At 32.3% G+C, this 19,866-nt stretch overlaps 2 protein-coding genes across 3 annotated transcripts; one reads left to right on the top strand and one right to left on the bottom strand.

Annotated features, from left to right (window-relative positions):
- The first annotated feature begins 1,654 nt into the window (after window positions 1-1,654).
- Window positions 1,655-7,326, top strand: LOC130803020 (two-pore potassium channel 5-like). Of its 2 annotated transcripts, XM_057667177.1 has the most exons (4): window positions 1,655-2,113; window positions 3,615-3,686; window positions 4,919-6,129; window positions 6,913-7,254. In XM_057667177.1, the coding sequence occupies exons 3-4, from the start codon at window positions 4,958-4,960 to the stop codon at window positions 7,109-7,111; spliced, it is 1,371 nt and encodes a 456-aa protein (XP_057523160.1). In that variant the 5' UTR covers window positions 1,655-2,113; window positions 3,615-3,686; window positions 4,919-4,957; the 3' UTR covers window positions 7,112-7,254. The 2 variants fall into 2 exon arrangements, with proteins under 2 accessions (XP_057523160.1, XP_057523153.1); XM_057667170.1 differs by lacking the exons at window positions 1,655-2,113; window positions 3,615-3,686 and having other exon boundaries at window positions 4,744-6,129; window positions 6,913-7,326.
- A 2,806-nt stretch (window positions 7,327-10,132) lies between these two features.
- On the bottom strand, window positions 10,133-18,216 carry LOC130803011 (uncharacterized). Its single transcript, XM_057667159.1, has 2 exons — window positions 17,554-18,216; window positions 10,133-10,508 (listed from the first exon to the last, which is right to left on the bottom strand). The coding sequence occupies exon 1, from the start codon at window positions 18,128-18,130 to the stop codon at window positions 17,555-17,557; it is 576 nt and encodes a 191-aa protein (XP_057523142.1). The 5' UTR covers window positions 18,131-18,216; the 3' UTR covers window positions 10,133-10,508; window position 17,554.
- Window positions 18,217-19,866: the final 1,650 nt, after the last annotated feature.

Below are 19,866 nucleotides of genomic sequence, written 5' to 3'. Positions count from 1 at the left end.
TCAAGGCCAATCTTTTGAACATCACTTGAATCTCTATTCTTCTTGGTCTTCAACTCCATGGATACATACATAATAGTAATTAAACTTTAAAATGTAAAAATAAACTATTTAACTATTACATTCAAAATAAACGATACGCATATCGTATTTCATTACATTCAAAAATAACGACGTGCAAACCGTATTATTATCTATCCTAATTGGGCCATACTAGTTACCATAACCTGTATAACAATTATCATTCACCCACTTACTATTTGTAAGTGGTCCATGCACTATAATATTTAAACAAATTTAAAAAAATATGCATAAAGTACATAAATAATTATATAATCATATTTTTTAAAATATATATGATAAATAATCTCATTATTCAATTTTAATTTGCATAAATTTTAATTGATTCATAACCAATGGAGTAAATTATTTTTAATTCTCTTAAGCAAAATAAAATCTCTCACTTAAAATAATCTTCATTAAAATTAAGTGAGCTTATTATTAAACCTCTTACTTAAATGATTCAGCGAGGTCTCTAGTAAAACATAAAATTTACTCAATTAAACTAAATTAACGTCTCGTAGTATACTCACCTAATTGTGTTTAACGACTTACAAAATATTCACTTGATTATTGAACATTTCTAAAAAAATATAGACAATTGGAACCTGAAAAAGTAGAGGAACAAGTTCATCTAATTTCTTCATTATTCTTTATTAGACAATATTGAAGATAAAGATTCTGCAGAGAGAATTAACTCTCTATTAAGCAATATTGAAGCATTATTTAATCTTTCTTAAAGAGACAAGTTCCTGCAATTTCTTCTGTGTTCTTTAGTAACTTGCTAACTTCCCTCTCCTTCAAATTTCAATAATATAATTTCTACATGCTTAGCTGTTAGTTTTTTTTATAGTATTTTAAATCTAATTTAGTAAGATTATCTTCAAGTTAATTTCTTAACTTTCTTAATCAGCTGTGTTTTGGGTTCAAGCACCCAATATTAATTGACCCTCATAATTTAGTCAAAGAAAGTCTATGACTTGATTTAGCCGAAGCAGCGGCGGAATAAACATTCATAAGGCCCTATTTAATTTTTTGAATATTTAAGAAAAGGGGCCTTTAGACAGATACACTTATTAATTTATTGGAGACAAAACAAAATAAGGTAAAATGGAACAAAAACACTCAAATTTATACAAAAAAAATTTTAGTTTTGCAACCTGTTCACACTAATAATCAAAAAAAAAAAAAAAACTCAAATCAATGTAAGATATTTTCGGACTATGAAACAATCATATTAGAGTCTATACACATTTGAAGAAGAAATTAAGAGCAATAATTATAGTACCAATAACTAATACTCCCTCCGAATCAATTTAGTTGTCCCATTTTCTTATTTGGCAAAGTCTTTTTAGTTGTTCCATTTCTATTTTTGTCAATTTTTTTTTACCTAAATATCCTTAGTTCACACAAGTAATTATGAATATACCCCCATATACCTTACTTACCCAACTACCCTTTACTACTTACCCTTCACTACTTATCCTTTACTACTTACCTTTTTAATGGACCCCACATCATTCTTAATAATCGTACCTAAGCAAATGGGACATCTAAATTGGTTCGGAGGGAGTATAAAATAAAATGCCCTGATAGTGTTTCTTTAATATTCGTTCATTCGCTCATTCTGTCTCATTTTACGCTAAAAAATCCTTTTGCCTCATTTCCCCTAAATTTACCATTTTCTTCTAAGCAAGTTATGTAGACCCAAGCTCGAACCATCCCGCAATAAAATAGATAAGGATTTAATGAAGCACAGTTTAATGAAGTTAAACTTACCAAAATATAGTTAAGAGAATTGTTAAAGGGGAGAGAAAAATGAAAATACAAGAAATGACCGTGGGGATAAGGATTAAGTAATGCCGAAAATCAAGAACAATGAAGGACATGAGAATTGAAGATACAGCATTAATGGAGAAGTGGAAAGGTTGGAGGAGTGAAGATGAAGGTGAATATCAGAGAAGGAATTATCATGTTTGAATTTACCAAAAATCAGAAGAAGTTAAGTGTGGGCCCTCCGTTGAATTACTTTCTAAAAACCAAAAACTTGACTTTGGTAAGTCTTTAAACCCAGGTATTGCTGTTAAACATGGGGAAGTTTTACCAACCGCTTCAATAATATTTTCTAGTAATAAATAGTACTATTTAATATTTAATGTCCTTTAATTCTGGGAATCTTAGTCGGTCGGCTATTCGAATTAGACTCAGAATCGGGCATGAGCCAAGTCAAAAATAATCTAAGAGATAGTTAGGCCTGATTTCCAATCTAATGTCAGTCTATCTCATTAATTATCAGTTCATAACACAAATCCCTTCAATACAAATCTAGCTACTACAAATACTGCACAAATTTAAGACATTAATTTAATTTTAAATTTACTGTATTTTGTTGTACATCAAACAGTGCATACCCTCATGTATGTAAAAATGTCAATAGGATTAAATTTCACAATATAGAGAAGTTATGGGGTTAATTTTCACCAATTAAAAAATAAAAGTTTAATTTCATAACTAATAAAATTGGAAATTTTGAAGTGGTAACACCGTTACAACTGAGTATTGAGTTTTTCACGTGGTAACCAAAGTTTTTTAAAAATTCATGCAGTAATCTTGAAGTTTACCTAATTTATCCTCCGTGACCTTTTTACCTAAAAAATGTTGAAAAATTACGCTAGTTTAGTAAGAATGAAGTTTGTTGTGAGCTGAAGAAATTGAAATCCCCTTATTTCTCCAATTCAACTCTCCAAACTTCACATGTTCCATATTTCACCCTAATTTCCCCTATTTCTTTAAAACCCCTAAATCCCTAATCCCAAATTCAGTTCAAGCACAATGGTTCGAGGAAGGAATCCTAATTTGATATTAGGAGAATTGAAAAAAAAAAAAAAAAAAAAAAAGCCTAGGGTTTGAATTTTGAGGAGAAAATGTGATTTGAAAGAAAGATGAAAAAGTTAGGATATGTTTTGGGAAAATATAAGATTCTGATGCAATGAAATTTGGTTTAAATGGTTAAATAAGCATACATCAAGCTTCATTCTTACTAATTAACGTTTTCAACCGTTTTTTGGATTAAAAAGTCACAAAGGATGAATTAGGTAAACCTTAAAATTACCGTGTAAATGTTTAAAAAACTTTGATTACCACGTGAAAAACTCAATCACTCAGGGTTACCACATGTTATTTCTCATAAAAATTAATGGGTCAATTAATTACCTCCAATAAAATCTAAATGATTATTGATGAGTTGATGTCAACTAATTTAATTGGCAAAAATCATATCATATAAAGATAAACTCATACAATTATAATGAGCAATTAAATGTCATTTACTTTATTCTCTCTGAAAGATTCTCTGAAATAATATTATTTCCTTTAAATTTAACATATTATATACTTTTATGTTTAATATGATTGTGATAAGTTATTTTTTATGATGTTTTCATATTTTCTCTTTTAATTTAATTTCCATATATGAGTATTTATTCTTTTCATCTATATAATTTTAAGCTTGTTTAAATTTTAAGAAAAATGTTCTATCGTTTATTCATTTTGTATAGGTTGTATCAAATTTACAAAGAAGAGACAGATTGAGAGATTAATTGTAGAAAGATGACCGAAAAAGTCAAAGTGTGAGTATGCCAATGCCAAATTGCCAACTGTAAAGAATGATTGTATGCCTTATAATACAAGTCTTGTGAATTATTGGAGAAGTTAGACGAGATAACCTATGTCTAAACCCTAATTTAAAATTTTGAATTCTGTCCTATTTATCAATATAAATTATTATATGAGACAATTTTATTATAAATGTGCGTTATAAATGGCCTAAATTAATACTAATGATACAATATTAAAAAAATCATACAAAAATTGTCCATCTTATTAAAAAACGATCTTATACAAAAATAACTCAGCTAGTTCGCCTTTTTCCTTTCATAGTGTCTTTCTACGATGGATCCGACCATATTACTATAAATTATCCCTTAATTGCCGGAGAGAATGTGATTGTGAAAGAATGATTTTGTCAAGAATAAATAAAACCAATTAAATAAGAAAATGAGTAAATATTGTCCAAATTTATGTGGAGATTGGTTATATAAAATTGGGGTATGTACAGCTGAACAACAAAAATCCCTACAAATGGCAATTTCATGCGCCGGTAACGTTGTTGACTTGCACTCTTACATCAACTCATCTTCTAATCTAATTTAATAGAAGTATAATCTAATCACACTAATGCTATATTTAATTCACCTTATTTTTTTTCTTTAAAAGACTTAATTTTCTAATTGTAATTAATTTTTATTTATATTTCTTAATTTTTATTCAGTATCACTTATTGAGTTTGCTACTTAAATTGAAATTTTCCTTCAAAACATATTATTTTTAGTAGTAAATTTAAAAGGATGGATGAATATGTCTCGCATCAAAAACATCTTTCCAAATATTTATAAATCACCAAAATATATACTACTTCCTCCAATTCATAGAAAATGGGACATTTATTTTTTGACACCATTCACTTATTACTCTTAATTTATATTTTATTCTTAATCTATAATTTAAAAGATAGTCAAGTGAGATTTTGTTTGATTCGTCTGAATGCAAAAATTATTAATATCCACTTTTTATAATATTTCGTCATATATAATAAGAGATATTAAACATTAAATAAGTACATTGAATAGTGTGAAAAATAAATGTCTTATTTTCTATAAATTGGAGGGAGTATTGTTTATTATGATTTTTTTTTTGTGTAAAGTAAAATAGAACCTGATACCCAATTAAACTAGAGCAAAAGCATTACTTAATACCTGCTCTGCTCATACTTTTTCCTCTGCCAAATTCCAATTTGTTATAGAAACACAAAAACCTCCACAATATCTTGCGGCTTTTGATAATGGATGAACCATTTCTCCATCAAATTGACGATACAAGCACACCAAGATCAAGACTAAGAAGACAAATTTTATCAAGCTACCTAGACGGTAGAACCTTACACGACACAGGCACACCCCGAGCAGCAGCACGACAACATTTTGCGACAGGCTACATTGATCGGGGCACACCAAGGGGCCATTCTCCTCTTAGACCTTCCAACAATGATCCAATTCTTCCCCAAATTAAGATCACCCGAGTAAATTCGATTGATACCAGCAAACTACTGCACAAACAATCAACTCTTAGGCTGCTCAGAGATGATAATATCATAATTCCACCCTCTCCTATAATTGCAACTCCTTTAGATAAAGATTTAATCATAAACTTCGACAGATCCAGTTCAGCACCACCTCTTTTCACCGAGGAAAAAGGGCCCATACAACTCGACTTCATTGATCATAAACACCGTCCAAAGCTCGCTCCGAAGATCCTCCATCTAGCTCTTTTTGGGTTGTTGGTATACATCATTATTGGGGTTACTGTATTCACATTAACCCATGACACATTCAAAGGAAAAAGAACTGTTAAACTGGTTGATGCCCTGTATTTTACTGTTGTAACTTTGTCTACCATTGGATATGGTGATATAATCCCAGCTTCAAATTTCACCAAATTGTTCACTTGCATATTTATTTTAGTGGGTTTTGGTTTTATTGATGTTTTATTAAATGGGTTAGTTACGTATGTCCTAGATATGCAGGAGGAAATCTTACTGGATGATGTCAAGTTTACTGCTTTCATCAGAAACTATGTTATAAATAAAGAGAAAGGAAGAATGAGGATAAGAACTAAGGTGTGTTTGGCTTTGGGGGTTGTTATTGTTTGCCTTACAATTGGGACTTTTACAGTTCATTTCTTGGAAAAGTTGAGTTGGGTAGACAGTTTTTACCTGTCTGTAACTTCAGTTACTACAGTTGGGTATGGAGATCATGCTTTTAAGACTGCAGCAGGAAGATGTTTTGCTATCGTGTGGTTATTAACGAGCACATTGGCTGTTGCTAAAGCCTTCTTGTACTTGACAGAGTATAGACTTGAGAAGAGAAACCGTAGGATAGCGAAAGAGGTACTTGAGAAGAAATTGACTCTTGGAGATTTGGTTGCAGCTGATATGGACCATGATGGATGTATCAGGTAACCTTCAGTTCATTTATCTTTGGGTAAAAACATGTTTGTCCCATTATATGCTACTTCTATCTTATTTTTTAATTACTTGTGTTGGACACTAGTATATGACCGAAATTACAAACTCGAGTTGAGGCGGGATTGAGGCCAGCTTGTTGGAAATACTTCACATGAGAAACAAGATCCCACATCGACAAAATAGTAGGTTGTGGACTTGCATATATACTGGGTGAGCTAATGATCTTACTACCATATGATTTTGGGAAACAATGAACCTTACCAAGTGTATGTGCAAGTCAATGCTCTTAATCCATGGGTTTGTGGGCCCGAGCCCACAGGTGTCCAATGTCCAAACGAGTGAGCCACGGTGAGATTATGTTACGAATTGTCACGGTCTAATACAGCTAGTGGTAGGCGCCCTTAAAAGAGCGAGGGAGATTTATTAGATAGGATAAAATCTCACCAATAGGTATAAGAATTGAATGTGTTTTATGTAGAGGTGAACCCCAGGCCCAGAGCATTGATACATGATTAGAAAGGACTCAAAAAAGTAGGGTAATGCAGCAAACTAAATGTTACAAAACTTTAGACCGTTCTGAGAATTGGAACCCCACAAGGTGGATGGTTCACATGAGATTTTGGACTAGCACTTGGACATATAGTGCTAGATTTGGATCTTAGAATCCAGAATTATCAAAAACAGAGAAAACCTTACACGATAAATTGTCGATAAGTAGGATGTAGGGACATAAGTCTGAATTGGTTTAACAGACTGAAAATATGTGTTTGCAGTAAATCAGAGTATGTAATATTCAAGCTTAAAGAGATGGGAAAAGTAACAGAGAGCGACATAGAAGAAATTTGCAAGCAGTTTGAAGCATTGGGTTACACCCACAGCAGAAAAATAAGCATCACTGGTCTCATTGAAGATGATTCAGAATCAGAAACATGCTCTGAATCTCAACATCATGACTACTCAAATCATAGCTGATTCTGAACAAAATTCTTCTATATGAGTTGTGTACTGTGTACACCGTGACCATGTATATGTATATGTATATGTATGTTTTTTATTCATGAGAGAAGAAGACATTGTTTTCTGAATCAGATCAAACTCATTTTTACCGTTTTGCAAATCAGATCAAATCAGTTTGTCAAATTCAATGCTTTTAGACTTGATTGTTTCTATTGCCCCTTTAATAAAGGACACTTCCACTATTCCGCACAAGGCAGGGTTTCGGTGAGAGTTTTCTTTTTTCTGAAAGATGCGGACAAATCATACCCGTTCCCCCAAAGAGGGAGTAAAGAAAGACACGCGCAGTCAGAATTTTAATCACTTTGATTAACACCAACTTTGATTAACACCAACTTTAATCACTTTGATTAACACCAACTTTGACCATAGAATTTTACCCATGTGTATATGCAACATTTAATCCATAGGCATAGTCAGAATTTGAGTTTTGTCTCATTTGGAGTTTATGGGTTTGATTCTCATCTAACTCTTTTAATTCCTTCCCTCGGCCTACCTTATACGATATAAAAAATTCATAAGCAAATAGTAATCATAATCATGTTAATGTCCTTATTTGTACCTTTAATTTTGCTACATTCTATTAGTCTTTTTTAAATTTGAAGGGTATATCCTCTATTCAATTACCTTACACCAATTTCTATTTCGGATTGTTCAACTTATTTTGCATGTTTTTTCTCTTTCGGTAATGGTCCTCTTTATTCTCTTTTAATATCATCTACAAATTTATTTTTTTTCCTCATTTACTTACCTCACTTGTTAATTATATTATTCACCTACTACAAATTAATATTTAGATCTCCATAAAAAAACTGCAAATGAAATGAAACAAAGAAAGAAGTTCGTAAGAGAATAAGACCAACGCATATATAATCCCTTTATACCAATAAGTTTGACAACATTTTTATTTTAATTTACCTTTTTTACTTTACAACATTTTTATTTTTAGGTAATGTTAGTTTTTCTAACTCTTAAAATGTAAATATCTCAAACTCAAATCTCAATCTTCAACTATGCTATATGCCTCTATTAAATTTCCACCAACTTTTATATACTTTCTTATTGTTCAGACTTGTACAAATCTCTATCTAATTTTACACCTTATCCTCAAATTCACTTCAAACTCTAAAATTATTTTTTTATAAAAATATTTTTTTTTTTATATATGTATTCAACCCCCCGACCGCAACCAAGGTAGGGATGGAGCATAACCAATGAACAATGACATAATATGTACGCCTAAGAGCGACCACAATCCAGGTAGGGATCGTCATGGGTTGATCTGAATTGGTTTAATCAGTAATCACAACCAATCAATATCAATACCGATTAATTTTAGTAGACTCAGACCCAAACCTAGACTCTTGTTCCAAACTCGACTCCATTGAGTCTGATAAATCCAAACCCCTAAATGATCTTAGATAATTTATTCATACTTGCATTGTATTACATTTTAAAAGTTTCATTAGTACTAAAATAAATCTATAAACTGTACACAAATTTAAATTGAGATTAAATAAATACAAAATAGGTTGTGAACGAATTTAAAATTATCATTGTATTGTGTAATAGGGCGGGTCTAAAAGTCTGGTTCTTAACCGGTAAAGAGAGAAGGTATAAATCAAGTCTACTTCTAAAGACTTTACACTCAAATCTAGACCCAGACATATTAGGTCTCAAAAATTAGACCTATACCCTAAAATTAGAAAATTTGAAAAAAAAATAAGATTTTTTAATAACTTTAATTAAAAAATAAGCTTCGGCCCTTTATTCCCAAAATAAGCTTCTTTGGACCCAAAGCTAGGCTCGGATTGTAATTGTTATTACTAACAACGAGTATAAAGAAATGGTCAAAATTTTAGTCAAGCTATATGTCGCTGTTACTAACAGCGAAATAAGGCTTTGACTGGTCAATAGTCAAGTCACTGTTAATAACAGCGACTTTAGGTAGTACTAGTCCAAAAAGACTTCAAAGAAAGTTGATGGTCTTTCCCCACAAAAAGAATACATGAGAATTTAATTGCCTTTCTTGTTTCCTTTTCTTGTTTTCTTGACCTTTTTATTCTGTGAATTGAATGGCAGTGAAAGTCACTTTCGAAAAAAGAAAATTTAACTCTCAAGCTTACTCAAAAAGAAAATTTAACTCTCCAGCTTACTCATTTTCAGAAATAAAGAGCATATAAATGCATAAAGAAAGGAATAATGAGTTGGTGAAAACTGAAGCTAAAGATTTGCCCTCTAATATCTTAATACCGAGTATTTTGAATATGGATGCATGAATATATCATCCATGGAAAGACCATGGAATAAAAAGGTCAAGGAAACAAGAAAAGGGAACAAGGCAATTGACCAGTACTACCTGAAGTCGCTGTTATTAACAGCTACTTGACCATTGACCAGTCAAAGCCTTATTTCGCTGTTAGTAACAGCGACATATATCTTGACTAAAATTTTGACCATTTCTTTATACTCGCTGTTAGTAACAGCGATTACATATCGAGCCTAACTTTAGGGCCAAAGACGCTTATTTTGAGAATAAAGTTTGGCCGAAATTTTTTTTTGATTAAAGTTATTAAAAAAAATTTTTTTTTCAAATTTTCCTAAAATTAAGGGCAATCTAGAACGAATTCAATAGAGTCTAGGTTCCCATGACCATCCCTAAATGGTGATCGAAAAACTATCCACGAAAATTCATTTTGATGATAAAAAGATCAGCATTAGGATTGGTCCGAGACAAAGATCAAACAGTGCATTTAACAAATCAGAGCTTTAATACAACCAAGATTTGTAGTTTCAGTCTTGAAGTGCACCTCACATCAGAAAAGATTTCATCTATCATTGCAGGTGCAAAGATTTCAATAATGAGCTCTTAATGTACATAATATTTATGAACAAAGATGATGCTGAAGGAACATGCCATCAAAATAAGACAGCTTTCTGACATGAATTGGAGGAATCTAATTAATTAAATATGTAATAATCAAGACAACAATTAAAGATAATAATGATTAAGAAAACAATTTGACCAAAGAGAACATTTTATTATTTTGCAGTAACCATTACAGATTTGTGATGTACATAAAAGATCATGAAAAAAAATTCACAAATCTTACCTACACTCAGAAAAAACAAGTGTGTCAATGACAAGTCTTCATCCAGCATCTATAAGATCAGATGGAAATATCATGAAAATTCAATTCTTATTTACTACAGCCCACATTATGCAAGGTGAAATATGCATCAGGAGTTGCAGGCTTAGAGATGCCACAATTAACAAACCAGGGGAAAAAAATTTTCTTCACTCCACCGCCACTCGTTCTTGCCAAAAAGTTAGATAACAAATAAAGAGGCAACCCTGTAAAGATAAAACGCAAATATTAGGATAGTACAGGAGTATTCAAGTAGCAATACTACTTCATTCGAACTGCTAAGAAAAATAAAAACTATCAGGAAGGTACTCCCCTTATTACATCTTATGAAACTACCAATCTGATATCAAAGGTTATTATGTCTCCATAAACTTACCCAATTGATTGGTCACCCTGAAAAAAGAAATATATACAACACAGTAACAACAATGTCTAAGCCTTGATCCAAGAAATAAAAATGAAAATAATAACTCCATCTGAAAGAACGCATGGACGCTGTGAAAACCCTTTAGAATATTCAATTTAGAGAAATATGCACTTCTTTTCTCACAAAGCCAAAGCAGTCAAAGAAATTTGAGAGAAAAACATAAACATTTCCAGTTTAGGTATTGCGTATAGACAAAACCCTTTTTGTCATTCGATCAGAGTACAATTATAAACTGGAAATGTTTGAAGCAGTCACAGAAATCTGAGATGAAAACATAAAGGTTTCCAGTTTATGTATGGTAGATAGACAAACCCCTTTATGTCATTCCAGCAGAGTACAATATTAACTTAAGATTAAAAAAAGTCTTCTCTGTCTTTGAAAAGCGAAAAGATCTCTTAAACAAAGCAGACATACAATACAAAGTATCAAAATATATTCATGGTGCATTCGGATACCAGGAATTCATTTAGAAATTCAGATTTTAACAAATACCGTGTTTGGCAAAGCTTAAAATTGACAATTGTAAATTCGGTTCAAATCCAAGACTTATTAAAAAAGACCTACAATTTAATAATTGAAAATGACACCTACAGAGCTGTCATTTGGAAATATTTTAGACTCATTCTCTTTCTCTCCTGTAAAGCTTTGTTTTGGTAATGGTGGAGATGACAATGGTGATGAAAGAGAAACCAGCAGAGGTGGAGGGTAAGAGGAGAATGGAGGTTACATGGAGGAGAATAGGCAGGAGTGAGAATTAGATGTTTGAAAATTATAAAATTGTTACATGATGTATTACTATGAAGTTTGAAATCTTTAATTTTTCCAAACAAAAGAATTTAATTTATAAATTCAGATTTGAAAATTCAAAATTAAATTCCAGATTTTGAAATGAAATCCATGAATCCAAACACTACCTCAGTGAAATTATAATTTCATGATTAGGCACAATTCCATATGACATATTTATGGCTTCAATACACCACAAACATTCTCCAGTCTCTCTGCAAGTTTTCTCAGTTAAAGATTACTACAGTTATTACAAATAAGGAGTTGACTTTGTACAGCAAACATTGTTCAATCCATATAATAACCCTTTTAAATCAAAACCCTAAAAAGTACTGTATAGATTGAAACTAAAATCAAATAATGGACAAACATAGTGTAAAACATGTCACAAACCAAAAGTTGTTCCTTGCAGGTCCAAAAACCAAATCGAACATTAAGACATCGGAGGAGACATAGTTTTAAAAAAGGCATGTGGTGCACATAAGGGATCACAAATACGCCTCGAGCATGCAAGGCAAAGCGCATTACAAGAGGTGCACGCCTCCATGCATTTTTTGCACCTCTTGTATGTTGTTCAACGTTTAGCACCTTCACGCTAGGCTTTTGAATGTAATTGTAAAGTACGTCCAAGAGAAGCCCAAAAGTGCAAACATTAGGTGTGCTGAAAATTCTTTTTCCTTTTTACAATTCCATTCAACTTTTTCTCTATTATCTATTGTTCTTTCTATTTTAAAGACTTTTCTTATTGTTTTTAAATAACACTTTCATTTGTCATCATAATATATTTATTTTTCTGTTTTGAACAAGCTTCATTTGTCAATAGTTGAATGTTAATTAATTAATAATTAACCAATTGACTTATTTTAAATAATATTGAGTTTACTATTATCAAGTGAGTGTTTCCCACGATGATAATGAATGCATGCCAATACACTGATAGTGAACGTTTTCAAGCAGGTATATTATTATAATATAACTTTTATGTTTTAAATATCAATATAATTTTAAATTGACAAAGATCTTTAGTGAAAAAGTGTGCCTCGCCTAAAAAAAGCTCACGGCTTCTCCCTAAGCATTGCGCCTTAGTGCCTCTTGCACATTTTAGAACTGAAGGAGGAGATCACACAAAAGACTTAATAAACCATCAATAAAGAATGAGTACGGATAATGAAGGAAATAACATATTGACCACTCATTCACACTGGATCTTCAAATAATATTTTTATCCGATTTATGTGCAGCTTAAGCTCTCCACTACAATGCCTCAAGCACTTCATCCAGTACACTAGACAATACTATACCTTCCCACAAATGCATAAATGGATCAGATATCAATTATAATTAAGCAAACCATTTCCCTGCTTCCTTTCCCCAAAGAAACAAGCAAATGCACAGGTCACTAAAGCTAAAAGCGACTGGAATCTATTCTGAACCCAATCTATTGTGCCTTCACTATAAAATATCATTGGTGGTACACTAGAATTTGTCCAGCAAAAGATGGTGCGCGTAGACAATGCAATCATTCAAGGACAATTACATTTACCATTCATCATATATCCTTTTTTTTGTCTGTGGAAAATAAAGTTCAGGCTTTTTCCGTTTACCTCAGCCAAAAAGTGAAACAAATGCATAAATAACTCTAATACAACATTTTAGACATTTAACCATGTCAAGCCAAATGATGACTTACTCCACCTAAACATTGAAAAAATATATTTCAGGCAGTATGTGGTAGAAATTGTTCTAATATAAAATCATTTCCTTTATTTCGTCTTCAATGTTCAAAAGAACATATGATATTCAAACAAAGATTGTGCTTAATAACATCATACACGAATTGACATTATTATGTATGATTTTGCATAGCATAAGATAAAAGGGATAATTGGGGTTTAGATGGGCAAAAGCGTATGCAATTTAAGGAAATTGACCGCCTCTGTATTTTTCTATTTTTTACTTTGAGTTAATCAAGGATTCATAGGGATAATGATGATGAGTTAATCAAGATGCTAAGCTCAATGCGAGTGAATCATATGAAGACTTGCGATTGAAAAATTATGGGATTATGCCACTAAAGTCAAAGGGAATATTCTAGCGCACTACCAGTAGACCAACACTATATGAGTCGGAATGTTTCGATTTCTAAAGGAGTATCAATGTAGGTAGCCAAGATGTGTATGTTAAAACGGATGAGTAGACATACTCCAAAAGATATGTTGGTTTGGTCATGTTGAAAGATAAAAAGACGCAACAATTAGAAGAATGGAAGGGTGGAACAATAAGCTAAGCAGATAATTGGTAGGCCAAAGTTGACATTAGATGACAAAAGCGAAAAACAATATTAAAGTTAAAGATTTGCATGAACATATTACAGTAGATATAAATAAATACAAGAAAATATATTTAGATAATCATTGAAATTAATTTGTTAGTTGTACTTAGTATTAGATAGAGAAATATTTTTTCTTAGCGATAATTCATGATGTTGATTTGTTTTGATTCATCTATTGAACTATATTTATTCTAAGAGGTAATAGCTACAATATAACATTACTCCCTCCATCCCTCTCAATTAGTATAATTTGCTATTTTGGCATGTGGCAACATTTCTATTTTCGAATAATGGTAGACCACTTTCTTTTAATCTCATCCATATATTTGAACTTTCTTAATTTCATCCACGCAATTTACTCCTTCATTTATTACCAAACATCTTCCCTTTTTCATAAAAAACATCTCATTTCTCTTTATAATTAATTCAAAGGGACGAAGTATTACTTGTTGAATTATATTTAGTGTTAAGTGTTTTGAATTTTGACTCAAATCAAACCATTAACGCAAGCTAAAAAGTTGTGCCAAAAATGCCTAAAGTGAATCCATGATAAAAATCAATAATTCACGTGGCGCCTTTGGACGAATTGTTATGGAAGAAGAAGCAAGTGAAGTTCCTCTTTCAAGTTCAACATGATTTCTTTTTGAGGGGTGACATCTTTAAAAAATCAGTTTGCAATCTTGAATTCAAACTCAACACATTTATTTTAGAGGGATGTAGTTGTAGGGGTCTTTGTTTCATGGGAGTTGGGAAGGGGAATGGAGCTTGGGAAACAGGAATGACAACTTAATTTATTTACTTGAGAAGAGTGCGCCTTAATACATTTTGTGAAAATTGCAACTTTACCCATAATGAAAGCAAGGATACAAAAGGAAAATTTGAAATGAGTAATTTAAACTTTCACTAATCCGCGCCAAATAAATCAATAAATTGATAATTTTATAACAAATCCAGCTATTGGGCGATATTTTTTTTTTTTTGAGGGCACCCAAGTACTTAGGAACTTATTGAGGTAATTTTATTGTATAAGATATAAGAATGGAAAAATAGAGGAAAATTGCAAGGAAAAAAAATATTCAAATTTTTTAAAAAATATAGAATAAATAAATAAACTCCCCCTGCCTCTTCCACCTCTATACTTTGTTTTCCGAGTTTAATTCAGAAATTAACACATTTAAAATTTTCTGGCAAAATGATAGTTGTACAATTTAAGATGATTGAAATCTTATTAAATTACTCGAATATTATGTGGTGGTGAAATGTAGCTGCAGTCGGCATTGTTGTATCTCGAGTGGGTGTTTGATCGAGTTTGTGATTGCATTACTATAATCGTTAATCTGTTATAATGATCTTCTTGTTCCTTTTTCTTTCCTTTGTCTAATGTCTCCTCACATTTCTCACTTAGAGACAACTCAGGAAAAATTATAGTGAAATAAACTAGATATAATGTATTCATTGTAACTGTTTCTAAATTAACCGAGGGGAGCATCCGTGGTAAGGGAAAAGGGTTGGACAGGGACTGGGGTGGGAGAAGAGGAGGGGAAGGAGCTGGAGTGGGGAGGGGGGTCGAGGGGGAGGGGCTGGAGTGGGGAGGGGGTTCGAGTTAACCTAAGTTTACCATTTATCTGGGTGAGCTCATAGGAACCTACCAAAGAATTGGGTTGATCAAAAAATTATCAGATTGTCATTACCCCTTGCAAATGAAACTTACATTGTCCTTATAGATCACTCTTCCTTATACTCATCATGTACTTTATTATTTCTTTTCCCTAAAGGATTCTTATTCTCTATTAATTCTTCGAAAATTCCTTCTCAACCTATTAAACGACACATTCTCACTTCCAAACAAAGCGGGTTGTTTATAAACTACTTGATATTTTCTCATATTTGTTTTGCATTTTATCTTTCAACAACCAATGCTTGCTAAAAGTTGGATGATGATCACGATCAATCCTTTTAGTTACAAAGAAGCCAAGAAAAAAAAAAAAGCAAAGAATTTAGGGCATGAGACTTGCTAGAAATGCCTCCAAGGAAACGCCATTAGTAGCTAATGGACTAAATTGATATTTTTCTCTCATATAGTCAATATCACTAAAATATAGTCTCATCTGAAGTCATATGGCCTCTCGACAACTTAATGTAAATAACGGTTTTCTTCACAAGCACTTAAATAGAAATACACAGCAAATCTCCTTATAGTAGTTAGGTGCCTTCTCCTAGGAGTTTGTAAACTATAAAGTTCATATATGGACTAAAATAAGATTCAAAACATTAGTATTCCAGGCCATTAATTGCTTTCAAATTAATTTAACAAAGCTCAAAGAATGCTACTTTTTTACAAACAAGATTAGGAATCATGTGGTACTTGTTGCATATTTTAGTGTTATTCATTTACAGATAAATTTAATCAAATCATCCATCTATGATAGTAAACTTACGAATCTTCTTGAAAATGTAATTAACACTGTGAGCTTCAATTTTTCCAGGAGATCAAATCCTTCATAAATGTAAAGGAAGATGACCAAGAAACTTTGCATAGGTGGAAAATGGACCCAACCAAAAATGGATTCAACAATAAACCCGACCCAAAATCTAAACTAGTGACACAAATGCATACCGCAACTTATTTTATTTATTTCATTTTTTTAGACAATATACACTGATTTCATGGAAGTTCAAAAGGCACAGTCGCTCATAGCTATTGCTTTATCCACAGCAACAAAAAATAATAACTTCAATGTCATTATATAGCTCCCACCCATACAAGATTTGAGGAGTCAAAGACATTTCCAATTCACCCTAAATAGAAAGAATCACTTGCAGCTTCACATAAGTAATTGATGCACATGATGTAATAAACCAATTTAGTATTGTCCAATATAATATATTACCAAAGAACTAAAAATCTTAAGTTCCATCGTGAATAAAAAAAAGTGTCCGCAATATTTTCATGTCCTAACCCTTGATAAATATTTGAAGCACAAGAGACCAAATATGTGAGACATTCATAAACCTCAACAAACAATATCTCTAGATTGGTAAAGAGGTATTTTTCAGCATCTTCATCAGCTGCACACGATACATAGAGAGTACGAAACCTAAAAGACACATAACTGGCCCCATTTCACAAAGCATCTCCCAATCTTTATTTACTGAATAATCAACAATAAGGAGTATGCACACAAGTCAAAATACCAGTGTCATAATCTTTAATCTTTGATTCTATGTATGATGATTGAATGTGATACTTTCTATTATCACATGGGGCACTTTCCAAATAACCATGAACAACTATTGAGTTCCACTTACAGCATATGCATGTGGCTACCTCCATTCCAAAACCCCACCCCTATTGAATTCCAAGACTTAGGAAGCACTTTTCTTATATCCACACATCAGACTCAAAATGAAGGGGCAATTAGTTTGCAACTAAACAACATCGCGTAACCCAAATATTAACTCAATTTCAGTTATAAGTCGAAATAATGCTTTGCAAGCGATCAAACAAATTACAAAAAAAAAATAAGGAGAAGCAATCCCCATTCTACGCATGTAAATGAACAACAGAATCACTAATACTGCAATGAGGCAAGGATTGCAAAATACCCAGGCAAAACCATTTCACATAAAATGGTATCTCCAATAAGGTAAAGTAAATTTTATCATATTCAATCTACCCGAATACGTAATATCAATAACAAATTACCTCACTCCATGATGACTTTGGCTCCAACAGCCTTCATCTTCTCAATAATTTTCTCAGCATCCTCTTTCGACACTCCACTCTTCAACACTGCAGGAGCTTTCTCCACCAATTCTTTGGCCTCCTTCAACCCTAGCTCTGTAAAACTCCTCACCTCCTTTATAATCTTAATCTTCGACCCAGCGTCGAATCCTGCCTCCAATCTCAAATCAAACGCTGTCTTCTCTTTCTTCTCCTCTTCTGCAGGCGCCGCCGCAGCAGCGCCACCACCAGCACCGCCCATACCTCGGAGACTGAAACCCATTCCCGGCATCATCAATGATACTATAGGCAAATCTTTAACCTCTAATTTCTTTCCTAACAATGTCGTCAAATCCGCCACTTCAAGTAGTGTTAAATTTGAGATTTGGTCGACGATTGCGGTGATTTTTGCTGATCTTGAGCTTGACTCTTGTGCTGGAGTGGTGTAATTACGCGTGAAATTTGGGTTATTTGATGATTGGATAAACCCTATACATTGGAGATTAGGGTTTTGCTGGACGCTTTTGAAATGGCGAGATAGAAATCGTAAATACTTCATTTTTTGGAACTGGTTGAGAATTGGAGATCCAGTGATATGAAAACTTAAAATCAGAGGGGTATAAGCAGCGGCAGCAGTTACTTCTATTTTCATTTTTATTTTGTTTAAAGAACTGTAAATATATAGTATTTAAAAATATAGAATGGACTTAAATTTAACGGATATTTCATGACATACCACTGAGTTTCTTCGAAATTCATCATATACCACACAAAATGTTTTAATTCACCATATACCATTGAGTTTTCGTCCGTTAGCACAGAATACCATTAATGGCAACTGCCGTTAGTGTGCCGTTAGTGGTAAATTATTAATTCACCATATACCATTAATTTTATTTTTTTTGCGTCAAATACCATTTTTTGCGTCAAATCTGACAATTGCTGAAAATCTAGTTGCTGAATTTTCGGAACACAAGTCTGTGATGGGGTTGAACGTGATCCATTTTGGTTGATTTCTTTGTTTTTTTTCCTTTCTTCTACTATCTTTTTAATAAGACTTTTAGTATAATAGGGCATCTCTGTAGGATAAATGAGTGCTTTACGAGCAATTGACTTGAAATGAGCTTTGATCTTGGTTCATATCTTGATAAAACATGACATCTGCTGCCCATTTTTACAGAGGAGCACATATTAATCAATAATAAGATTGTAATCTTTAAAGCTGCTTGTCACGACTCTTTTAAGTTTGCGGCTAAAGAGGCATGTTGCATGTTCTCTGATGACTTGTGGGCTGAACTAGTTTTTCAAATTTGGTGAGGGATAGGCATGATCTGTAGACGAACTCATCCATGGTTGCACACCTTGAAACTTGCGTTTCATATGCTGGGCATAGAGACTAAATTTTTCTAATCATCTTTATTGCTTGTAAACTACCAACTTATCTAGGGTTTCCCTGCTTGAAGTGATGTCTTCTTTTGAATTTGCTTGTAAACGTAGCCTATTTTAGCCACGCGATGTCACAAACATGTATACTTGCGTGTGCCTTGATGAGTTATGATGAGTTAGAAACATTCATATAGTAGCTTCGGATATTTGCCTTTTTCTATAGCATAGCTATTGTTACCAATGCAATTTTAGTGTGCTGTTTCTTGATACATATGGATATCAGCTATCATCAGATTTGACGCAAAAAATGGTATTTGACGCAAAATAAAATAAAATTAATGGTGTATGGTGAATTAATAATTTACCACAAACGACACACTAACGGCAGTTGCCATTAATGGTATTCTGTGCTAACGGACGAAAACTCAATGGTATATGGTGAATTAAAACATTTTGTGTGGTATATGGTGAATTTCGAAGAAACTCAGTGGTATATCATGAAAATTCGTAAATTTAAAAGTTAGGCAATTTAATAAAATTTAATTTTGAATTTGACTTATATAGTCTAATAATAAAAATTTTTAGTTTATAGGCTTCTTATTTTCAGGTCGTTTCATCGTTAATCGGTCTCATACAAGACGGGCTACTCCACTTTTATGTTAAAAGTAGTTAAATTTTAAAATAATTTTTCAAACTTTTGTCATTTTCAAATTGTTTCTTTATAACTGAAACCTAAAATTTAATGAATTACTTGTTTAGTTGTTTCTAAACACAACCTTAGGAAAATTCTACGCGGGAACCTCGAGCTTTCAACTTTTCCAAAAGGTAGACAAATGGTTATTTTTGTGTTAAAGTAAGTACTCATTTGGAACAAATTTTCAAAAATGTGCCCATGAATGTGATCACAAC

This window comes from Amaranthus tricolor, chromosome 2 (genome assembly GCF_026212465.1).
Source record: "Amaranthus tricolor cultivar Red isolate AtriRed21 chromosome 2, ASM2621246v1, whole genome shotgun sequence".
In the NCBI taxonomy this organism is placed as follows: domain Eukaryota; kingdom Viridiplantae; phylum Streptophyta; class Magnoliopsida; order Caryophyllales; family Amaranthaceae; genus Amaranthus; species Amaranthus tricolor.
Note: the sequence above shows the minus strand (reverse complement) of the source record. Positions and strands in the feature narration are given on the sequence as shown.